The 20,440-nt window shown below is 44.7% G+C and overlaps 1 protein-coding gene across 1 annotated transcript in view; it reads right to left on the bottom strand.

Moving 5' to 3' along the window:
- Positions 1-10,215: 10,215 nt before the first annotated feature.
- LOC107156790 (elongation factor 1-alpha 1-like) overlaps positions 10,216-20,440 on the bottom strand; it is a 30,348-nt gene continuing 20,123 nt past the window's right edge. The window contains exon 2 of the mRNA XM_048814836.1: positions 10,216-11,948. Coding sequence (XP_048670793.1) covers positions 10,508-11,896 — 1,389 coding nt within the window. The 5' untranslated portion in view covers positions 11,897-11,948 and the 3' untranslated portion in view covers positions 10,216-10,507. The remainder of the gene's footprint in view (positions 11,949-20,440) is intronic.

The raw sequence follows: 20,440 nt of genomic DNA, 5'->3' as shown, positions 1-20,440 counted from the left end.
CAAGCATTCTACCACTGAGCCACAACCCCAGGCTATTTTTAAAATTTTGAGATAGGGTTTTGTTAAGTTGGTAGGGCCTCCCTAAATTGCTGAGGCTGGCTTTGAACTTGCAATCTTCCTGCCTCAGCCTCTGGAGTTGCTGGGATTATAAGTGTGTGCTGCTACCCCTAGCTAGCTAAACTTTCTTTTCTTTTCTTTTTTTAATTTTTTGTTTTTTTTTTAGCTGACATTCATTTAATTATATTGTTTAAAAATATTTTATTAGTTCTTGATGGACGTTTATTTATTTATATGTGGTGCTGAGAATGGAACCCAGTGCCTCACACATGCTAGGTGAGGGCTGTAGAGCCACTGAGCCACAACCCCAGCCCCTTTAATTATATTTTTAGTTATCTCTTCTATCTCCTTTCTTTTGAGGACTCCAAATACTTGTATTTTAATTAGACCACTTAAACTTAGAGGGAGCTTAGCTGGGCGTGGCAGGGCATACCTGTAATCCCAGTGGCTCAACCTCAGCAACAGTGAGGTGCTAAGCAACTCAATGAGACCCTGTCTCTAAATACAGTATGAAATATGGCTGGGGGATATTGGCTGAGTGGTCCAGTGCCCCTGGGTGCAATCCCTGGTACTCCCCCCAAAACAACAACAAAACATAGAGCTTGGCGTGATCACATATGCCTGTAGTCCCACTACTTAGGAGCTACTTAGGAGGCTGAGGCAGGAGGCTTGCTGGAGGAGTTGGAGATCAGTCTGGGCAACAAGTGAGGCCCCATCTCAAAATAAAGAAGAAGTCTGTGATGATTTTTTTTAATTTAATTTTTAAAAATCCTCTTTACTGTCTTTCATTGTGGAGAGTTATATCACAATGCCTTCAAGTTAACTAATCTGAAATATTTAATTTGCTGTTAATCCTATCCAGTTTTTTTTTAACCTAAGACATTGTAACTTTTATCTAAAAGTTTCATTTGGGTCTTTTTATATTTGCTATATCTTTCCTTAACCTTTTGGACTTATGACATTCCATTATAGTAAGTATTTTAATGTTCTTTGTGCTGTTTTTCTAACTTTTGAGTCAGTTCTTGATTTGTTTTAATTGGTTGACTACCCCCTATCCTCTCATTATGGGTAATGCTTTCCTGACTCTTTGCATTCCTCGTAATCTTTTACTTAATGAGAAAGAACTGGATGTCAGGTATTGTGAATTTTGGGTTGGGTGTTGGTATGGTTTTGTATTCCTGTAAGTCTTCTTGAGTTTTACTTTGGGGTACAGTTAAATTACTTGGAAACAGTATGATCCCTCTGAATCTCATGTTTAAGATTTGTTAGAAAGGACCACAGTAGTGATTAGGTCAAGGTTTCTCAATCTTAGTACTGTTGGCACTTTGTACCAAATAATTTTTTTGTGGAGGTGCATTGGAAGGTGCTTAATAGCATCCCTGACTTTCCCATTAGAAGCTAGTAGCAGCTCTTCCCTCATCCCGACTATTAAAAGTGTCTCCAGACATTGCCAAATGTCATCTTGGGAAGAGGAGCAGAATTACCCTGGGCTGGGAACCACTGGTTTAAGCCTAATAGGGCCAATTACTTCCCATTACTTAGAGACCTTTTTGAGTACTGTACCTAATGCCTGTGACTTCATGAAGTTTTCTAGAAAGAGGAAGAAAGTTCAGAAGAGGAAGGACTATCAGGGAAGGAGTTACAAAAAAAGGCTGCTACTAACCACTTTTTGTCACCAGAGGGTGCGTGAGGCAGCATGGTGCAGCGGTCGCCGCGTGCGCAAGCTGGTCGTGGCACAGCAGGGACTTTCCAGCCTGCAGCGGTGGCGGCCCCCGGCCCTTCCCTGCCCCTTGCCCAGGGAGCAGGACACCACTGCCACGAACCCGAGCCTGGACCTGCCCGCCCAACCTGGAGGCACAGTCTCACAGGCTCTTGCTCCCTGTGTGGCCCTGTGGCAGTTGGAGTCCGGGACACTCCCCCGGGGCCATCATCGGAGGTACAGTTTTTCCAAAGGCTTCTCACTTGGAGCCGTCAATGGCTTGGAATTGTGGCATTTTGTATTCTCCTCCTTCTGCTTGTGGCAGTTTGTTTATGGTGTTTGTATAGATTACACAGATCCACAAGTGTGGCTAAATATATTGGGCTAGTAGTCAAAGACGGGTAAGATCCAATTGCAATGGTACCAACCTAAGCTGAGATTTGAGGTCACGCCATCCAATGACGGGTAAGGACCATATGTAGTATTGGACAACCTAAGACAGGCACGGTCCCTAAACCACATACTTGTTGTTTAATGAAACAAAAGGGGGGAGATGTTGGGGGCTCTGCAATCAAGTCAAGATGGTGCCTGGCAGTTTGCCAGGAGGAGTGGTTAAACACCATGGAGCCATTAAGATGGTGGGGATTCCTTATTGGCCGGTTGTTGTATCTGGATAATGCTAATTGAGTCAAGCTGTGTGTAATCAGTTAGGTATACATACCGCTGTTGTTCCGTAATAAAGCAGTTCCGCTTCAACCTTCAAGTTGCTTATCAACTCCCGGTTATTTTGCCCAGCCAGACTGTGGCATCTGTGTGGTCCCTCCTCCCCAGCACTCTGTCCTGCATACGCCAGCCACAGTGGTCCCCTGTGCTGTCAGCTGCATTTCGTCAGTTCACAGAGTCCTGTTCTGTACCCAGCCTGCACACTCTCTTTAACTGCGGGGACCTCTTCTCATTTATTCCCTGACTCTCAAGGATCACCGTCCTTCATCACTAGACACCTAGTGTCTTGAAATTTGTTGTTTCATAAAGATATGGAATCAACCTAGTGTCACCAATGGATGAATGGATTAAGAAAATGTGTCCATAAACACAAAGGAATAATATTCAGTCTTAAGAAGTAAATTCTGTCATTTGCAACAACGATGAACCTGGAGGACATATGTTAAGTGAAATAAACCAGGCACAGAAAGACAAGCACTAGATGATGGCACATGTGTAACAACTTACAGAAGCAGTGAGCAAAAGGGTGGCTTCCAGAGACGGAGAGTTGGGGAGATATTGGTCAAAGGCTGTAAAATTTCAGTTAGATAGGAAGGACGAGTTCAGGAGAACTTACACATGCTGACTATAGTTAATAACAATATTATATTATGTATAACATTCAATAATAATATCATATACTTGAAAATAACTGAGAGCAGTTTTTTTTGTTTTGTTTTGTTTTGGTACTGGGGATTGAACTCAGGGGGCACTCCACCATTGAGCCACATCCCCAGCCCCTTTTTGTATTTTATTTAGAGACAGATCTCACTGAGTTGCTTAGTACCTCGCCATTGCTGAGGCTGGCTTTGAACTCTGATCCTCCTGCCTCAGCCTCCTGAGCCGCCGGGATTACAGGAGTGCACCACCACACCCTGCATGAAAGTAAATTTTAAGTGTCCTCATCACAAAAAGTGATATGCGAGGTTAATTTAGCCATTCCACAATGTCTATAAACTTCGAAAAAAATCATTCTGTACATTATAAATATATACAATTTTATTTGTGAATTAAAAATAACTTTAAAATTGATAATGCAAGTATCTTGTCTGTGTGTGCTGGAGGGGGAGATATTATTATGGTGAGAAGCACAACCAGTCCTTGTTCCCGCATCTTGACAATCAAGTAAAAGGTTTTACTATTTCTTGTGAAGTTCCCTTAGTGTTGCCACAGGTCTCCCTCGGGAAGGGTGCATTTTGCAGGGTAGTGCACCAAAGTAAAGTTCCAGATAGGCAGAGGTGCATGTGTCCTTCGAGTGGTGGGAAAAGGGTGACTGAAAGAGGGTTTGAGAAGAGGAGCTGCATGCTTATTTTCAGGCTGATGCAATTAATTTTCATCATTAGCATTTTGAAATAGTATCTAGAGTCTTTGTGTGTTCCTTTATTTATTTATGTTTTATTTTCATTTTTTATTGGAGCATTATAATTATACACAATAGTGGGCATTGTATGTTCTTATAGTCATTTTACTCACCTTGGGGGCAGGGATGTCTACCTTAGAGTGACCAGTATCAGCTGGTCGCCTTTCTCACTGTCTTGGGCTCTAGCCCTGCAGGTCCCTTTCCAGCTCCCGTAGTGCCCCAGGCCTCAGGCCCTTCTGGTGTGTGTTTCTCTGTCCCCACTCCCTCCCTGTCTAACTCACCAGAAAGTGATGTACCTGCCACTTTTCTTAGTGAGGCCTTCTCTGAGCACAGTGCCTACTGTGTGTCAGACATTATGCCAAGTGCTTTACCTACATAATTTCATTTAATCTAAATTAGGTCCTCATTAATTTTTCCTGTAGGAGTGGAAACTTTTCATTTAAAGCAATTATCGTAGCCTGTAATTCATTATGCATTTGTGTACTGCCTGGTTCCCTCGGGAGAGGTAATCTCTTTCCTTGTTACTTTTGCTTATTCCTGCATCTCTGGCGCCTAGCACAAACTGTAGGCGGGTGAGAGGCACTCAAAAGTTGGGTGAACAAATGAGGGGGAAACATTTGAAAGGAGGGCTGGGGTCTTTGCTTTCTTAAAACCTCTCTCTAAGTTTATCTCGTCAACTCCATGGTTTTAAACACCGTCTATATGCTTCTGACTCCCAACTTTTAAATTCCAGTTCAAAGCACTTAATTATCTGAATAATCATGTGAGATGACCATCCCAATTTTACAGTTGAAACACGTGAGGATAATTATATGCTCCTATGTCACCATCAAACTGCAGGGTGCTGTGGATGTTTTGATGTATTCCTAAGTTCTGGTATATTGTTGTCATTCAAGGGCCGGCTCTGTTTTCTTAACATTGCTTTTGTTGAACTCAGAGTTAAAGTCCCCCATGGGACTTGTTTTGTAAAGACACCTAGTTTGAGGGCCATCCAAGCAGTTACCTGAAGATTTTGGCAATGAGTAGCGTGGGATGAAGTAGCAGCAATTTTTACAGAATTGTGACTTAAGAAAGCTTATTTTTGTTTTGGTATGCTATGAGTGATAAAAAACACCATTTAAAAATATTTACAAGGGTTGGGGTTGTGGCTCAGTGGTAGAGTGCTTGCCTAGCATGTGTGAGGCACTGAGTTCGATTCTCACAATCAAGTACAAATAAATAAAATAAAGGTCCTTCAACAATTTAAAACAAAGTAAAAGTATTTACAAATGTTCAATATTGATTCTAAGCCCAAAACATGGGACTAAAGAAAGAAATAGTTGTGGGATTACGGCAGGCCATACTTCCTTTATTAGTGTGTTGAACTGTTTAGGATCGACAGTTATCCAAATTCTTAAGAGTCTAGAAATGAAAAAGTACGGTAGATTAATAATGAAATTGTCAGGCAGGGACAGGGAGTGTAGTTCATTGACGGAGTGTCGCTGGCCTTGGTAAGGTCCTGGCTGTGATCCCTAATGCCACAGAAAGAAAAGAAACCGTTCCTAGGGAGGGGCAAATAAGAGTTGGCCCAGCAAATGAAGCCCAGGAGAAGACAGTGCAGGTGCCCAGTGTGTCGAAGGACAGCAGGAAGTTGCTCTGCAAGTTCAGGGAACATCAGGTGTCTGTGGGCTTGGGCAGGCGGAGAGCAGTGAGGCTGGAGAAGTAAGGACTTCAGGATCTGGGAGGACCAAGTGTACCCCACCCACTCCAGTGTGCCTGGGGATCACTCTGGAGGCAGTGGGGAGCCACAGGAAGACTGTGGGCAGGGGACTAGCATTGTCTGATACGGAGGATCAGATAGAGGCTGTGGGGGAATTTCCTTAGAAGCAAAGCAATACTGGGTACCCTGTGGAGGGGGGTGGGAGTGAGAAGATCTGCTATTGGATGAAGCCTGGGCCTTGGAGAGAAGGACTCAGGACATCATCCAGGTTTCTGAGCTTGAATAGGGAATAGGGGAAGATGCTCTTTACAGTGGGAATGGAGAAATGAGTGGTTAGGGGCAAAGAAAAGAAAAAGGAGGTCTCTCTTAGATATGTTGATTGTAGGATCCACAGAGATAAGTTTGGAATCCAAGAGAAAGACCGGATGCTGGGAGTAGTGGGGATAGGGACAGACAGATGTGAGTGGAGGGAACATGAGGTTAATTCTTATAAAAAGGTCCACTGTGCTGACCCCCACAGGCTTCTTCTTCCAAGAAGCAATCTACTTGCAGCTCTGCCTTGTTTAAGTGGACAGGATATGTCGCATTCTTAGCAAACTCCCTGTTTGGAGAAATGTAGGCCTGAAATAATGTTGACAAGAGGAAACCAAAGTTACCCTGAAGTGGCAGACTCTAGTGACCTTTTCACCAACCAGATCCTAAAACTTAGGGAGATAAGGGTAAGTTCTCCTAACCATAAAATTTGTAAGAATGTATAGTTAAGAGTAGGATTAGAACAGGGCTGGGGCTGTGGCTCAGTGGTGGTAGAGCACTCGCCTAGCACGTTCAAGGCCCTGGGTTCAATCCTCAGCACCACTTAAAAATAAATAAATAAAATAAAGGTATTGTGTCCAACTACAACTAAAAATAAATATTAAAAAAAAAAAAGAATCCAATTAGAATTGGTCAGCATGAGCCAGAGTGACCTAGAGTTGTCATCGCACTGAAGACTTGAAAGTTCGATGTCATCCTACTTCAGTCAAAAGTCAAGAGGTGGACCTGGGTGGGACTCTCTGGAAACTTCTCTGGGACCCCCAATAAAACTGGGGTGTAGGAGAGTCACATTGTCCCTCTCCTGTCTGAGAGGACCCATTCTTCCTTGAGAGTGTCCCCTTCCCCTTTTCCTATCTTTAGTAAAATCATTCCTGTTACTCTGAGCAACATGTCTGAAATCTTCTGACTTGATTGCAAGAATCTGGGTTTGACAGGGGTGGGGTGGAAACTGCCACAGTTTCCTAGAAGGCACCCCCTGAACCACTATTAGGTCCCCTCCCGCATTGTGAGAATTCTCTCTTCTCACTTAAATAAACCCTACTCCATTCACTCTTCCCTTTCATTATTGTCCATGGAATTTATTCTTCAAATTTGGGAGACAAGAACCCAATAGGAAATCGATGAGGCCTGTAGCCTGCATAAATCCCATCTGCTAGCAGAAATGAGGAATTTATTTTCTTCTTAAAACTCAAAACTCTCAAAAATCCCAGTGATTCTGGAAGCTGAAGCAGAGGATCACAAGTTCAAGGCCAGCCTGAGCAACTTAGTGAGAACCCCTCCACCAAAAAAATAAACAAAGGGATATGTGTGTGCAGGGGGGATACTAGGGAATGATAGTGGTCACATTATATTGATACAGTGTGTGCATGTATGAATGTGCAACAATGAGTCCCTATTATGTGTAACTATAAAGTACCAGTAAAAACATTGAAGGAAAAAAAATGGGGGTAGGCTGGGGATATAGCTCAGTGGTGGAGTGTCCCTGGGTTCAGTCCCCAGTATAGTGGCGGAGGGAAGGGGAGAGAAAAAAACCTGAAAATGTCCCTTGACTTAGGACATATTTTATTATGCTTATTATTTATTATGTTTATTATTATTTATTACATGTATTATCAGGGAACTCGGCAAGAACTGTTGTGGTGGGAGCTGTTGTGTTGGCTGTAGGCCAAACTGGAGGGGCTGGCGGAATGCTAGGGAGGTGGGCAATGTGAGCAAACAGGAAATCACTATTTTTCAGAGGCTGCCTCTGTTTTCAGAGGGTGAGGAGTACTGGGGGTTGAACCCAGGGGTGCTTTCATCACCGAGCCACATCCCCAGCCCTTTTTATTTATTTATCTATTTTGAGACAGGGTCTTATTAAATTGCTGAGGCTGGCCTCAAACTTGCTATCCTCCTGCCTCATCTTCCCCTGAAGCTGGGAGCATCTAGGGAGTTAACTGATTTTAAAAATAACATTCTTGGGGCTGGGGTTGTGGCTCGGTGGTAGAGCGCTCGCCTAGCGTGCATGAGGCACTGGGTTCAATCCTCAGCACCACATAAATATAAAATAAAGACATGTGCCAACCTAAAACTAAAAAATGAAATTAAAAACAATAATATTCTTTCCTTCTCTTCCCCTTCTTTCCATAGAAGAAAATATGCATATAAAGAAAGATTTTGGAAGAACTAAAATGACCGATAAATTTATAAAACAATATGCTTAGCTTCATTAGCCATTAGGGAAATGCAAACCCAAACTACCCCAGTCAGAATGGCTATGATCAGAAATGATAATAACAAAAGCTATAAAGGATATGGATAAAAAGGAATTGACACATTATTGGTGGGAATGCAAATTAGTACAGCCACTATGGGAAACTCTATAGGGGTTCCTCAAAAATCTAAAATAGAACTATCATATGATCCAGCTATATCATTCTTGGGTATGTACCAGAGAGACTCAGAATCAACTTACAAATGTGTTATTACCTGCCACCAGGTGTATTGCAACTCTATTCACAATAGCCAATCAGCCTAGATGCATGCCCACCAATGGATGAATAAAGAAAATATGATCACACACACACACACACACACACACACAATTCAGCCATTAATAGAATAAAATCTTGTCATTTGTAGGATAATGGATGGGACTGGAGGTCATCATGTTAAGCAGAATAAACCAGACTCAGAAAGACAAGCATTGCATATGTGTTTTCTCTCATATGTGGAATCTAGGACTCTTGACTAGCAAGTGTGAGACCCTGGGTTCAATCCCCAGTACTGCCTACCCGCCCTCTCCAAATGATATGGAAGCAGAAGGGGGCCTCTTAGGGAGGGGAGGTAAACCAGGAAAGGGGAAGGATGGGTAAGAGGAGTTAGTAGGGAGGGGAAATATGTTAGCTGTTGGGACATCTCTCCTTTGCCCTCTCACCTGTGCTCTTATAACAACCTTAGCTACTCTTAAACTAGGAGCTTGGGTTTAAATCAGACCTGTTCCTTCTTTTCTCTAACGAATTCTCCAGTTCTCTGACACCAACTGGTACTTTACAATTCAATAAAATTCTGACACTAACTCAGAGCAGGTCCCACCTTCACTCAGAGTCAGCTACAAAGTGGGTGCTTACAGGGCCTGTGCTTCTGTCTGGCCAGCTACAAACTCTAGGGTTCCCACAACCTCTCTTGGCCTTTGATAGTTCCCTCAGAACTCAGGGAAGTGCTATTCTATGATAACAGTCGTATTATAAAGTTTATACAACTCAGGGACAGAGTGGAGAGATGTGTAGGCAAGGTGTGGCAGGGTGGGGATGGGAGGTGAGGGGAGGGTGGGGGAGAGGGTGGGTAGCTGGTGACACATAGCTTCCATGCCCTCTCTGGGTATAGCACATCAGGTTCACCAATTTGGAAGGTCCCCAAATGTCACCAGCCGTCCATGGGTTGCATGTGGGTCACCGCGCATCGAAGCCTAGTGGATCAAAACGTCTGGTGTCTGGGAATGACCAGGGCACATTTTCTCTGGTCAATTGCCCAGGGACATTGTGAATTTCTATTCTGCTCTGCCATGTCCCACACAGCATCTGAGATGGGTGTGACGTGCCAAGATGCCAAGCAACCAGCTGACTGCAAGACAACACGAAGCAAGACTCTGCCCTCGAACCCTTATCCCTGCCTTTGATGCACCCCCTCAAATAAACCCCGGGAGCCATCTTTCCTTTGTCTAGTTCCAATACCCTTGTGGACTAAACCTGTAAGGATCCCCCGAAATGTCGGAGAAAGAGACCACCAAGTGACCACTCATGCAATTGGCAGAAGGGGGATTTATTGAACCAGCATGCTGGGGCTCCGTGCCCACTCAAGAAGGGAAAGCAGCCCAGAGCCCCGAGCAGGGGCTGAGCACTGCTTAAGTACACTTTTTGGGGAGGGCGGAGGGCTTTGTATACATCAGAACAAATCATCATTAGGCGCGGGAAAATTGAATAACAACTCCTGAACATGATTGGTTCATTCATTGGCGGGAACAGGTCAGGCTGGAGTGATAGGTCATTCCTAAGGAGGGGGTTACATTTAAACTGATTGGTCCAGGCCCTGCAATGCCTATGTGGGACCACACAGAGCCCTTATTGCTGGGCAGTTCCAAGCATTGTCTTAACAGCTACAGAAATTTAACTCAGACCTTGCAGCTTAGAAACTTTACAACACCTGGTCTTTTACCCTTTAACTTTTACGCTTTAACTTCAATTTCTTTTACCCTTACAAACCTACCAGGGGCTCCACTTTGGAAATATATTTCTGACTCCTTGTCTTTGGTTTTTAACTGATTATTTTATTTAATTTATTTATTTATTTCTCATTAAACTTTGTTTTAATGGGTCTCAAAATTCTGTGACAGATTTTTGGTCAAGTTGTTTCCATTAAAAAGTACTGATTTTAAAAACTAATAACTTAAAACTGCCACACACAAAAAAACAAAATGGTCCACAAAACATTTTCCTTTCCTTCTGAAGGTTTTACGATGCATTGTTATCATTAACCAGTCTTTTACTATTAAACTTAAATGGCCAATTGAGACAAACAGTTCTGAGACCGTTCTTCCACCACTGATTAAGACTGGGGTGGCAGGTATTAGGGGTAATATTCATTTAGCCTTCTGAGCTTTCTGGGCAGACTTGGTGACCTTGCCAGCTCCAGCAGCCTTCTTGTCCACTGCTTTGATGACACCCACAGCAACTGTCTGCCTCATATCACGAACAGCAAAACGACCCAGAGGAGGATAGTCAGAGAAGCTCTCAACACACATGGGCTTTCCTGGAACCATGTCAACGATGGCAGCATCACCAGATTTCAAGAATTTAGGGCCATCTTCCAGCTTCTTACCAGAACGGCGATCAATCTTTTCTTTCAGCTCGGCAAACTTGCAAGCAATGTGAGCTGTGTGACAATCCAGTACAGGAGCATAGCCAGCACTGATTTGGCCTGGATGGTTCAGGATAATCACCTGAGCAGTGAAACCAGCTGCTTCCATTGGTGGGTCATTTTTGCTGTCACCAGCAACATTGCCACCGCGAACATCTTTGACAGACACGTTCTTGACATTGAAGCCCACATTGTCTCCAGGAAGAGCTTCACTCAGAGCTTCATGGTGCATTTCAACAGACTTTACTTCAGTTGTGACATTGACTGGAGCAAAGGTGACCACCATGCCAGGCTTGAGAACACCAGTCTCCACTCGGCCCACAGGGACAGTACCAATACCGCCAATTTTGTAGACATCCTGGAGGGGCAGACGCAAAGGCTTGTCAGTTGGACGAGTTGGTGGCAGGATGCAATCTAAAGCTTCAAGCAATGTGGTTCCACTGGCACTGCCATCTTTACAGGTGACTTTCCATCCTTTGAACCAAGGCATATTAGCACTTGGCTCCAACATGTTGTCACCATTCCAACCGGAAATTGGCACAAATGCTATTGTGTCGGGGTTGTAGCCAATTTTCTTAATGTAGGTGCTGACTTCCTTGACGATTCCCTCATCTCTCTTCTGACTGTAGGGTGGCTCAGTGGAATCCATTTTGTTAACACCAACAATTAGCTGTTTCACACCCAGTGTGTAGGCCAGAAGGGCATGCTCACGGGTCTGCCCATTCTTGGAGATACCAGCTTCAAATTCACCGACACCAACAGCAACAATCAGGACAGCACAGTCAGCTTGAGATGTGCCTGTAATCATGTTTTTGATAAAGTCTCTGTGTCCTGGGGCATCAATGATAGTCACATAATACTTGCTGGTCTCAAATTTCCACAGGGAGATGTCAATGGTGATGCCATGCTCATGTTCAGCTTTCAGTTTACCCAAGACCCAGGCATACTTGAAGGAGCCCTTTCCCATCTCAGCAGCTTCCTTCTCAAATTTTTCAATGGTTCTTTTGTCGATCCCACCACATTTGTAGATCAGATGGCCAGTAGTGGTAGACTTGCCCGAATCTACGTGTCCAATGACAACGATGTTGATGTGAGTCTTTTCCTTTCCCATTTTGGCTTTGATTTAGCGGTGGTTTTCACGACACCTGTGTTCTGGCGGCAAACCCGTTGCGAAAAAGCTAACTGATTATTTTAGACTTTAAGTTTTCATGTGGCTTACACCTTCCTTGGCAGGAAGAAGAACCCCCCAAAAGAGATGCTGGCCATCGCCCCTGTTACCCAAACCTTGTCTTGAGTTATTTTATTGCAGTTTCATTACAAATTCATAATTGATTAACTCATTGGCCATTGGTGATTGAACAGAGGATTTGGAGCCTAAGGTTACAGAATCCTGAAGGTTTCTGAGGGCCCTGCTTTGAGTTGTCTCATTAGCCAAGTGTACTTGAAAGTCTTGTTTAACAAGAGTTGTCGGGGTTTTTAGCCCCCCATTCCCTCCTGACCTGTGGGAGAGATTGGGGGAGCACGCCCCGACCAGGACAGGCCAAGAAAGGTAAAGGTCGACTGGCTGCCCACACCCAGCCCTCCCTCCCCAGGACAATTGGTCAGGCCAGGGAGAACAGTCAAAGCAGGTTTAATGGGAAAACACACACAGCTAATATAATGTACAGGAACCAATCAGGGTAAAGGTCAGCAGGGTGGGGAGAATTTACATCTACACCATCCTACAGGCAGTAATGAGAGACACGAGCTGTCCTTGAGGGCAGAAGGGTTCTGAGCCTATCCTAGAGATGGTCTGATTCTTCATCACAACCCACAGCAATGCCTTCTAGCTAATTGCTAGGTGCTCTCTTAGCCACATGTGGCCCCAGGACTGGAAGCAGGTAGCAGCCAGCAAGTTAAGTTTCCTCTTTTCTGATGCAACAAGCTCCATGTTACATCATGCCCTACAAAGAGTAACAAAAAGCCGTATGTGGTGGTGCACGCTTGTAATCCCAGCAGCTCGGGAGGCTAAGGCAGGAGGATCGCAAGTTCAAAACCAGCCTCAGCAAAAGCGAGGCACTAGGCAACTCAGTGAGACCCTGTATCTAAATAAAATACAAAATAGGGCTGGGTATGTGGCTCAGTGGCCGAGTGCCCCTGAGTTCAATCCCTGGTACCCACACCCCCCGCCTACATACACACACAAAAAAAGAAAAAGGGGACAATAAAATACCATGTCCTGGAATGCACCCTTTCTGTTCCCAAAGATCTAGCCAAGGGAACAATGAGAGCAAACCCAGGTGGAAAGTCCAGAGACGTATTGTTTTGGAGAACACTGGGTTTTTCTTATGCATACTGGGAATAAATTCCAGTTAGTGTCATCTGTAGAAAGCTACTCCCTTGTGTGTACGCTGGCACAGTTGTTCCCTGGGGTGCGGGTCAGACAAGCAAGCTGATCTCGATGATGTCGCTGCTTCTGCAGCCTAAGATTTGAAACCTCTTTCTGAGTGGAAATGGGTGTGGGACTGAGGGCACTGTGGGAAGGGTGTGTGTCACCCATCCAGCTGGCTGCCGCTGGTAAAACACCATAGGGAGAGGAGGTTGTGCTCTGCAAAGCACCCTGAGGGACAGAGGTTCCATCTGTCAGCCTGTAGCCTCCGAACTCTTCTTGGAACAATCTCTGATCCCTTATAAGTTATTTCTCCAACAAGCCATGAGTCTCCCGGGCCGTCTCCAGGTACTTTCTTTGGCCTGTTTGAAACCTGCCCACTGCCCTGGCACAACTGGGCCGTGGCTGGGACACAAGGTAACCATTGGAACATAATCAGAATCAAGAGGAAAAATAAAGCAGGAAAAGGAGGTACAGTAGAATTGAGGCTAAATTGCAATTTAAATAGGGCGGTCAGAACAAGGCTTCCCTGAAAAGATGACATTGGAGCAAAGACTTGAAGAAAAGAGGGAGTCGGTCATTGGTTAGCTGGGGAAACAGTGATTTCAAAGGCCTAAGGAAGAAGCATACCTGGATTTCTAAGGATGAGCCCAGAGGCTCCTGTGGCTGGGTCAAAGTTAATAATATGGAACAAGCCATAAAAACCTAATTACATGGAGCTTGGCAAATCATTTTAAAGATGTTGGCTTTTACTCCGAGTGAGATGGGAGCCTTTTGAAGGCTTTTGTGTGTGTGTGCCTATGTGTGCTCTGTGTTTGTGTGTGCCTGTGTGTGTGTGTGTGTTTGTGTTACTAGGCATTGAACCCAGCGTCACTCCCACTGAGTTGTAAGTACCCAGTCCCTCCCTTTTTATTTTTTATTTTGAGACAGGATCTCACTAAGTTGCCCAGTCAAGCCTTCACTTGACATCCTCCTGCCTCAACCTTCTGAGTTGGTGGGTTTATAGGCATGTGTCACCATACCTGGCTCCCACTGTGACTGTTGACCCTGCTAACCCTGTAAAATTGACCAGTCCCAACCTGACTTACAGGAGCGAACTGACCAGTACTATTACCCTGACTGATAGGTAGAAAAGAAACCAAAGGAGCTTTTCTTCCTTCGACCCCCAAACCAATTTCCTCCAGACTTCACTCTGGAAAGCAGTCTCTCGCATTTGAGCCAGAAACCTGGATGGCATCCTGACCCTTCTGGCTTATACACACTTATCGTAACCGCCCTTAGTGTTTTTAAAACCTGACAATATCAAGTTTTAGTAAGAATGGGGAATTCTCATACTCTACTAGTGAGAGTATAAATTGAAAAAACCACTTTGGAAATTTACCAGGTTTTACTAAAGTGATTTATGACCCTGTGATCCAATAATTCCACTAGGTATATACACAACAGAGGGGAGTGAAAGAATGTCTGCTGAGCTGGGCCACGTGGGGCAGGCCTGGATTCTAGCGGCTTGGGAGGCTGAGGCTGGAGGATCTCAAGTTCAAAGCCAGCCTCAGCAACAGTGAGGCACTAAGCAACTCAGTGAGACCCTGTCTCTAAATAAAATATGAAATAGGGCTGGGCATATGGTCCAATGGTCAAGTGCCCCTGAGGGCAATCCCCAGTACCAAAAAAAAAAAAAAAGAAAAAGAAAAGAAAAAAAAATTTGTTGTAATTAAAAAAAAAATATCATAGCATTGAAGTGGACAACCCTAATGTCCATCAGCAGTATAGTGGATAAATTTTGGTGCACTCATACAATCCTGTACTGCAATGATAAAGAGTGGACTCTGCCCCACACAACAGCCTGGGCGAATTTCACAAACTAATGTTGAGTGAAAAAATCCAGGCACAAGATACATATAAGTTCCATTCATATGACCTTTGAAAATAGGCAAAAGTAATTTTAGAAGGAGAGCAGCCACAGTGATGTTTACTTGTGGGGGCAGGGATGGTCATTCACTAGGAGGGGCACAGGAAGGGCACATAGCATCTATGAGGATGCTAGTAATGTTCCAGTTCTAGAAATGGGGGTGGTTGCATGGCTGTATCAGTTTGTATAAACCCATTGAACTGTGTCCTTAAGAGTTATACGACATATTGTCATTTATTTCATTTTGAATAATAGGTTATGGTTTTCACCTGTTTAGTGGCATCATTTGTTATTTGTAGAATTGTTATTCTATTCCTTACTCTTTTTTGAAATTATAACAACTTTGGAAAGATTCAACCTAAATCATTTTATGTTGCTCATTTACTATCTATCTATCTATCTATCTATCTATCTATCCGTTAATTTTTGGTACTGGGGTTTGAAGCCAGGGTGCACTACCACTGAGATACATCCCCAGCATGCCCACCCCCCTTTTTTGATACAGGGTCTTACTTTTGACTGACACTGAACTTACAATTGGTTGTTTATATTTATGTGAAAGTAATTTTCCTGAACTTTGAGAATGAAGCAAGAAAGCTTTTCAAACGCTACAGAACTCCCTCTGCTGTTGTTTTGGTGTAATGTCATTTGGAAAATGCAAATTAACCAACACAAGCTATCACATTAAAAAAATCTGACAGCACCATTACCATTATTATTTTAATATAAAAGCTTGTCTTTAGAAATTCAGGGCTGTTTCCCCAGTTTTGACCAGAACCTCTCTTTGCCTCCTTTCTAGTTCTTGGCCTGCTGAATTTGGATTCCACTCCCCCATAGTTTCTCCCCAGTGTAGAGCCCTGTTCTGGAAGGGGGAGCTGACGGAGAATTTGGTGGTTGGTAGAGGCCGGGTGCTTCTGCCCTGGGATCTCACTGTGGACCCACTTACTATTGCAAGGAGCTGAATCCCCCCCATCTCAGCTGTGTCTTCTGTGCCTGTTGCTATTTGGGGCTTGGCAATCCATTTCTGCCTTCTTCACCTCCCATACTAATGCTGATACCATGCAGGTTTGGGGAGTGTCGGTTGTCTCCACTTCCTTCAGTTTGGGGGTTCGTGGGGATTCTTCGTCATCTAGTGTATTTAATGTCTGTAGGGTTAGGATTTTGCTGTCTAGTTGTATCTTAGTTCGTTTGGGCTACTCTAACAGCCCTTAGGTTGGGTCTTCAGGTGTAGGTGGGGGTGTGGGGGGGGTTGAGTTGCACTCACCTGTTCCTTCTAATCCTACCCCTTGCCTCATTTGAAAGCTTCTTCCCTATAAAAGGGTTCAGCGCAGCTCCTCTGTTTCCACGGACCCCTAAGGTCAGAGGAGCTTTGCAGGACCCAAAGAAAAAGGTATTTCTCTGTCTCTGTGGGATTATTTTGTGCCAGCCCAGTTCACCTAGAGTGACCCTGATTGTTTAGTCGTGAATTGTGACAATTGGTGGCCCCTATGGAGACTCCTGGGTGAATTTTAGAAATTTAGTGGATTTGGACTTTCTCTCCAGAAGTTGAGCACGCTTAGGATTTCAGGGTATTGTGGGCCGAAGTGTAGAAAGTAAGTGAACTAGATGGAGGAAAAATCTGTGACGTTAAACATTTTTAGTATATGGGAATATTTCATCTTTAGAAACATAAAAAAATTTTATTTTGCAATTCTAGAGAACCTAAATAATTGTAAAAAAAAAATTAATGTGATTAATGGGATATGTTGTTAAGTTGAGTCCTCTCCCATAGGAAAAGTGCTTTTATGGACTTTTTTACAGTTCTTTTGTAAATCTTTATATTTTAAAATATTAGGTAAAGATTTGGGGGGGTCATATGTTAGAAATCTGCACTTGGAGACTGTGAGAGAAAAAGGAAAGTTTTTTTTGTGGTGAGATTTTCTACTTCTAGAGAGGCCTATTTTGTTTTTCTGCTGGTTTTTAAAGGTGCTCAAACCATTTATATTGAAACTCTTCACTGCATTCTAGCCCTACCGGATCAGAATGGCTGGAACTCAGCCGGAGGGGACAGAAGGCTTTAACTGCTGTTCCCTATGGGGTCCCCCCACCCCGGCAGAGCTTTTCACCCTAGACAAGCTGGCCTGGGGCCAAGCACAGACTGCCTTAAGGTCTGGTAGCAACCTGGCATTGCTGTTAAAACCCTACTTAAAGCACCCAGTGCTGCAGGGGAAAATGCAGAAGACAGCAGATCACACCCGTGGCAAGCGCAGGTCGAAGAGACCAGGCAGTCCCCTGCCGGCTGAGGGACCCTGCCCTGTGGGGAAGAGCAAACAGATCAAGCTGAATGCAGCCGGCTCCAGAGCTCTGGCCCCGGACAATGGGCAGGCTCTGCGCTGTTTCCATCACCATGGCAACTGCCCTAACCGGGTTAAGTGGGCTTTTGGTCCCACCTCCGCGTTCTCAGGGGCTTCCCAGGGGTCCCCCGCTGTCACTCAGACAGGACTTCTGGTCCCGCCTTCAGCCACCAACCTGTACTTCCTGATCCACTCAGACCTGCTACTGACCCTCACAGACCCTGCCCTGTTGGGAATGCCCACCTGTAAATGCTAAGGCAAGGGGTCTTTTTCAGACAAAACCTAATTCCACAGGTTTCTGAGTCAGCCCTAAGCCTGACTGGCTCTCAAGGCTGAATAACTCGATTTTTTATGTCTCAATGGCTTCCTTTAGGATCCTTCCTCTTTCCCTTTATGGTGATATCACTAAGATTATGAGGATGCATTTGCCCCCCACAGGAACAAAAGCCGGCAGTGTTCCTGTGATGACCAAAAGACCTATTCTCCTTCCTGACTATATGATTACAAGACATAAGTAAATGTATACACAAGGATCTTATTACTTGACATCACATATTGAAAGGTTAATAATCTTGAGAACTGTTTGCTAATCTTGTTCCCAGAATGTGCTGTCCCCAACTGCCAAACTGCAGAATGTATCCCCTCACCCGGTTGCAGGCAAACCACCCACTCGCCCTGACCCGTCAATGAACTTCCCTCCCTGCCCTCTCCAAGGAAAGTATATAAGCTCTGCTTAAGCTGTTCTCAGGGCTCTCTGCTCTATTCAAGTGATCTCTGAGCCCCAGCATGCTGGACCCCAATAAACCCTTTGCTGTTGCATGAGACAGTCTCTTGGTGGTCTCTTCCTCCGACGCTCACCTGACCTTTACATTTGGAGGTCCCACCGAGATCCGGCAGCGGCGGACGAAAGACCCCCTAACGGGCCCCTCTCAGGGTAAGTAAGGCGCCTCTTTCTGGTTTCTGCTTTCTGCTTTCTGGTTCCAGGTTTCAGGTTTCTGGTTTCAGGTTAGGGCTGGCAAAGTGGCTGTTGGTGAAGAGCGTGAGCTCTCTCCGACAGTGGCTGACAGACGTGTCACAGAGCCACAGGCNCATATAGGAGATATACTCCTTTCGATCCTCAGGCAGAGGATCAAAAGGCATCTGTCACGATGGCCTTTATTGGGCAAGCTGCCCTGGATATTAAAAAAAAAATACAACGCTCAGATGGATTATAAGATATGACTTTGAGAGATTTAGTCAGAGAAGCCGAGAAGGTATATTATAAGAGAGAAACTGAGGAAGAGAAGGAACAAAGGAGGGAGAAAGAAAGGGAGCAAAGGGAGGATGAAAGAAGCAAAAGACAGACTAAGGCATTGACTAAGGTCCTGGTCACAACAAAAAATAGGCCAGAAATTAAGAGACAGGGAGAGAGAAAGGGATACCTGGGCCCATGCCATAAGCCACCTCTGGCCTCAGATCAATGTGCCTACTGTAGAGAAAAAGGACACTGGGCCAAAGAATGCCCTAGAAAGAGACAGCCAAGCCAGCCAGCCATTCTGACTCTGGAGGATGACTAGGAAAGTCGGGGCTCAGATCCCCTCCCCGAGCTCAGGGTAACTTTTGAAGTGGAGGGGACCCCAGTAAACTTTGAAGTGGATACAGGGGCAGTATACTCATCCCTTAAGGCCCCATTGGGCCCTCTATCAACTAAAAGATCTCTAGTTCAAGGGGCTAATGGCAGTAAATATCGGGCTTGGACAACTAAGAGGACCATGGACCTGGGGAAAGGAAAATTCCATCACTCCTTCCCAGTGATCCCAGAATGCCCGGCCCCATTGATGGGCAGAGATCTGCTCACCAAGCTCCGGGCCAGAATAACTTTTAACCCTGAAGGCCCCCAAATGAAATTTCTAAATCCTTCAGTAAAAACTCCTATAGTCATGGCTTTAACTATGTCAATAAAAGATGAACATCAACTCTTCACACCCCCCAAGACTGATTAAACAGGCAAGCTACCCCAGAAATGGATAACAGATTACCCAGATGCCTGGGCAGAAACTGCTGGGTTAGGCCTAGCCATAAAACAACCTCCAATAACAGTGGAGTTAAAAACCTCAGCTTTCCCAATTAATATTAAACAATATCCTCTGAGCAAAGAAGCTAAAGATGGGATAAGGCCCCATATTCAGAAATATCTGGCCTTAGGGGTCCTAAGGCCCTGTCAATCGGCCTGGAACACTCCCCTGCTACCAGTAAAAAAGCCAGGAACTGGGGACTATCGCCCCGTTCAAGACCTAAGAGAGATCAACAACAGAGTGCAGGACATTCACCCCACGGTACCTAATCTGTACAATCTGCTTAGCACCCTGAACCCTGAGCAAAAATGGTATACTGTTCTGGACTTAAAAGATGCTTTCTTTTGCTTGCCTCTACATAAAGATAGTCAGTTGCTGTTTGCTTTCGAATGGGTAAACCCAGAAACCGGAACGTCTGATCAACTAACTTGGACCAGATTCCCACAGGGGTTCAAAAACTCCCCCACTCTCTTTGATGAAGCCCTCCACAGAGATCTCAACAACTTCAGAACTACGCACCCCGAAGTCACCCTGCTTCAATATGTGGATGACCTGCTACTGGCAGCTGATACAAGGAAAACTGTGAGTCTGGGACCCAAGCACTACTATCCGAGCTTGCTCAACTCGGGTATAGAGCTTCTGCCAAAAAGGCCCAAATTTGCCAGCAAGAAGTAATCTTCCTGGACTATTCCCTTAGGGGCGGTAAACGATGGCTCACTGAGCCCAGAAAACAAACCGTTGTGCAGATACCACCCCCATCTAACAAGAGGGCAAATAAAGAGGCTAAATTGGCAGCCCAAAACAGAGTAACCATGTTAACACTTTCCACACCGGGGGAACATAAGGACACTGACACTGAACTCCTCGACTTTACTGAGCCCAGCCTGCAATTTCAGAAAGCCCTACACTACATTAAAAATGTACATCAACTCACTCACCTTGGTTCAAAGAAATTGCAGGCATTCCTGAAGGATCAAGAACAGAGTTTTCC

The sequence above is a fragment of the Marmota marmota genome, unplaced genomic scaffold, assembly GCF_001458135.2.
Source record: "Marmota marmota marmota unplaced genomic scaffold, marMar, whole genome shotgun sequence".
Classification (NCBI taxonomy): Eukaryota; Metazoa; Chordata; class Mammalia; order Rodentia; family Sciuridae; genus Marmota; species Marmota marmota.
The sequence above is the reverse complement of the archived record's forward strand: the minus strand, read 5'-3'. Positions and strand labels throughout refer to the sequence as shown.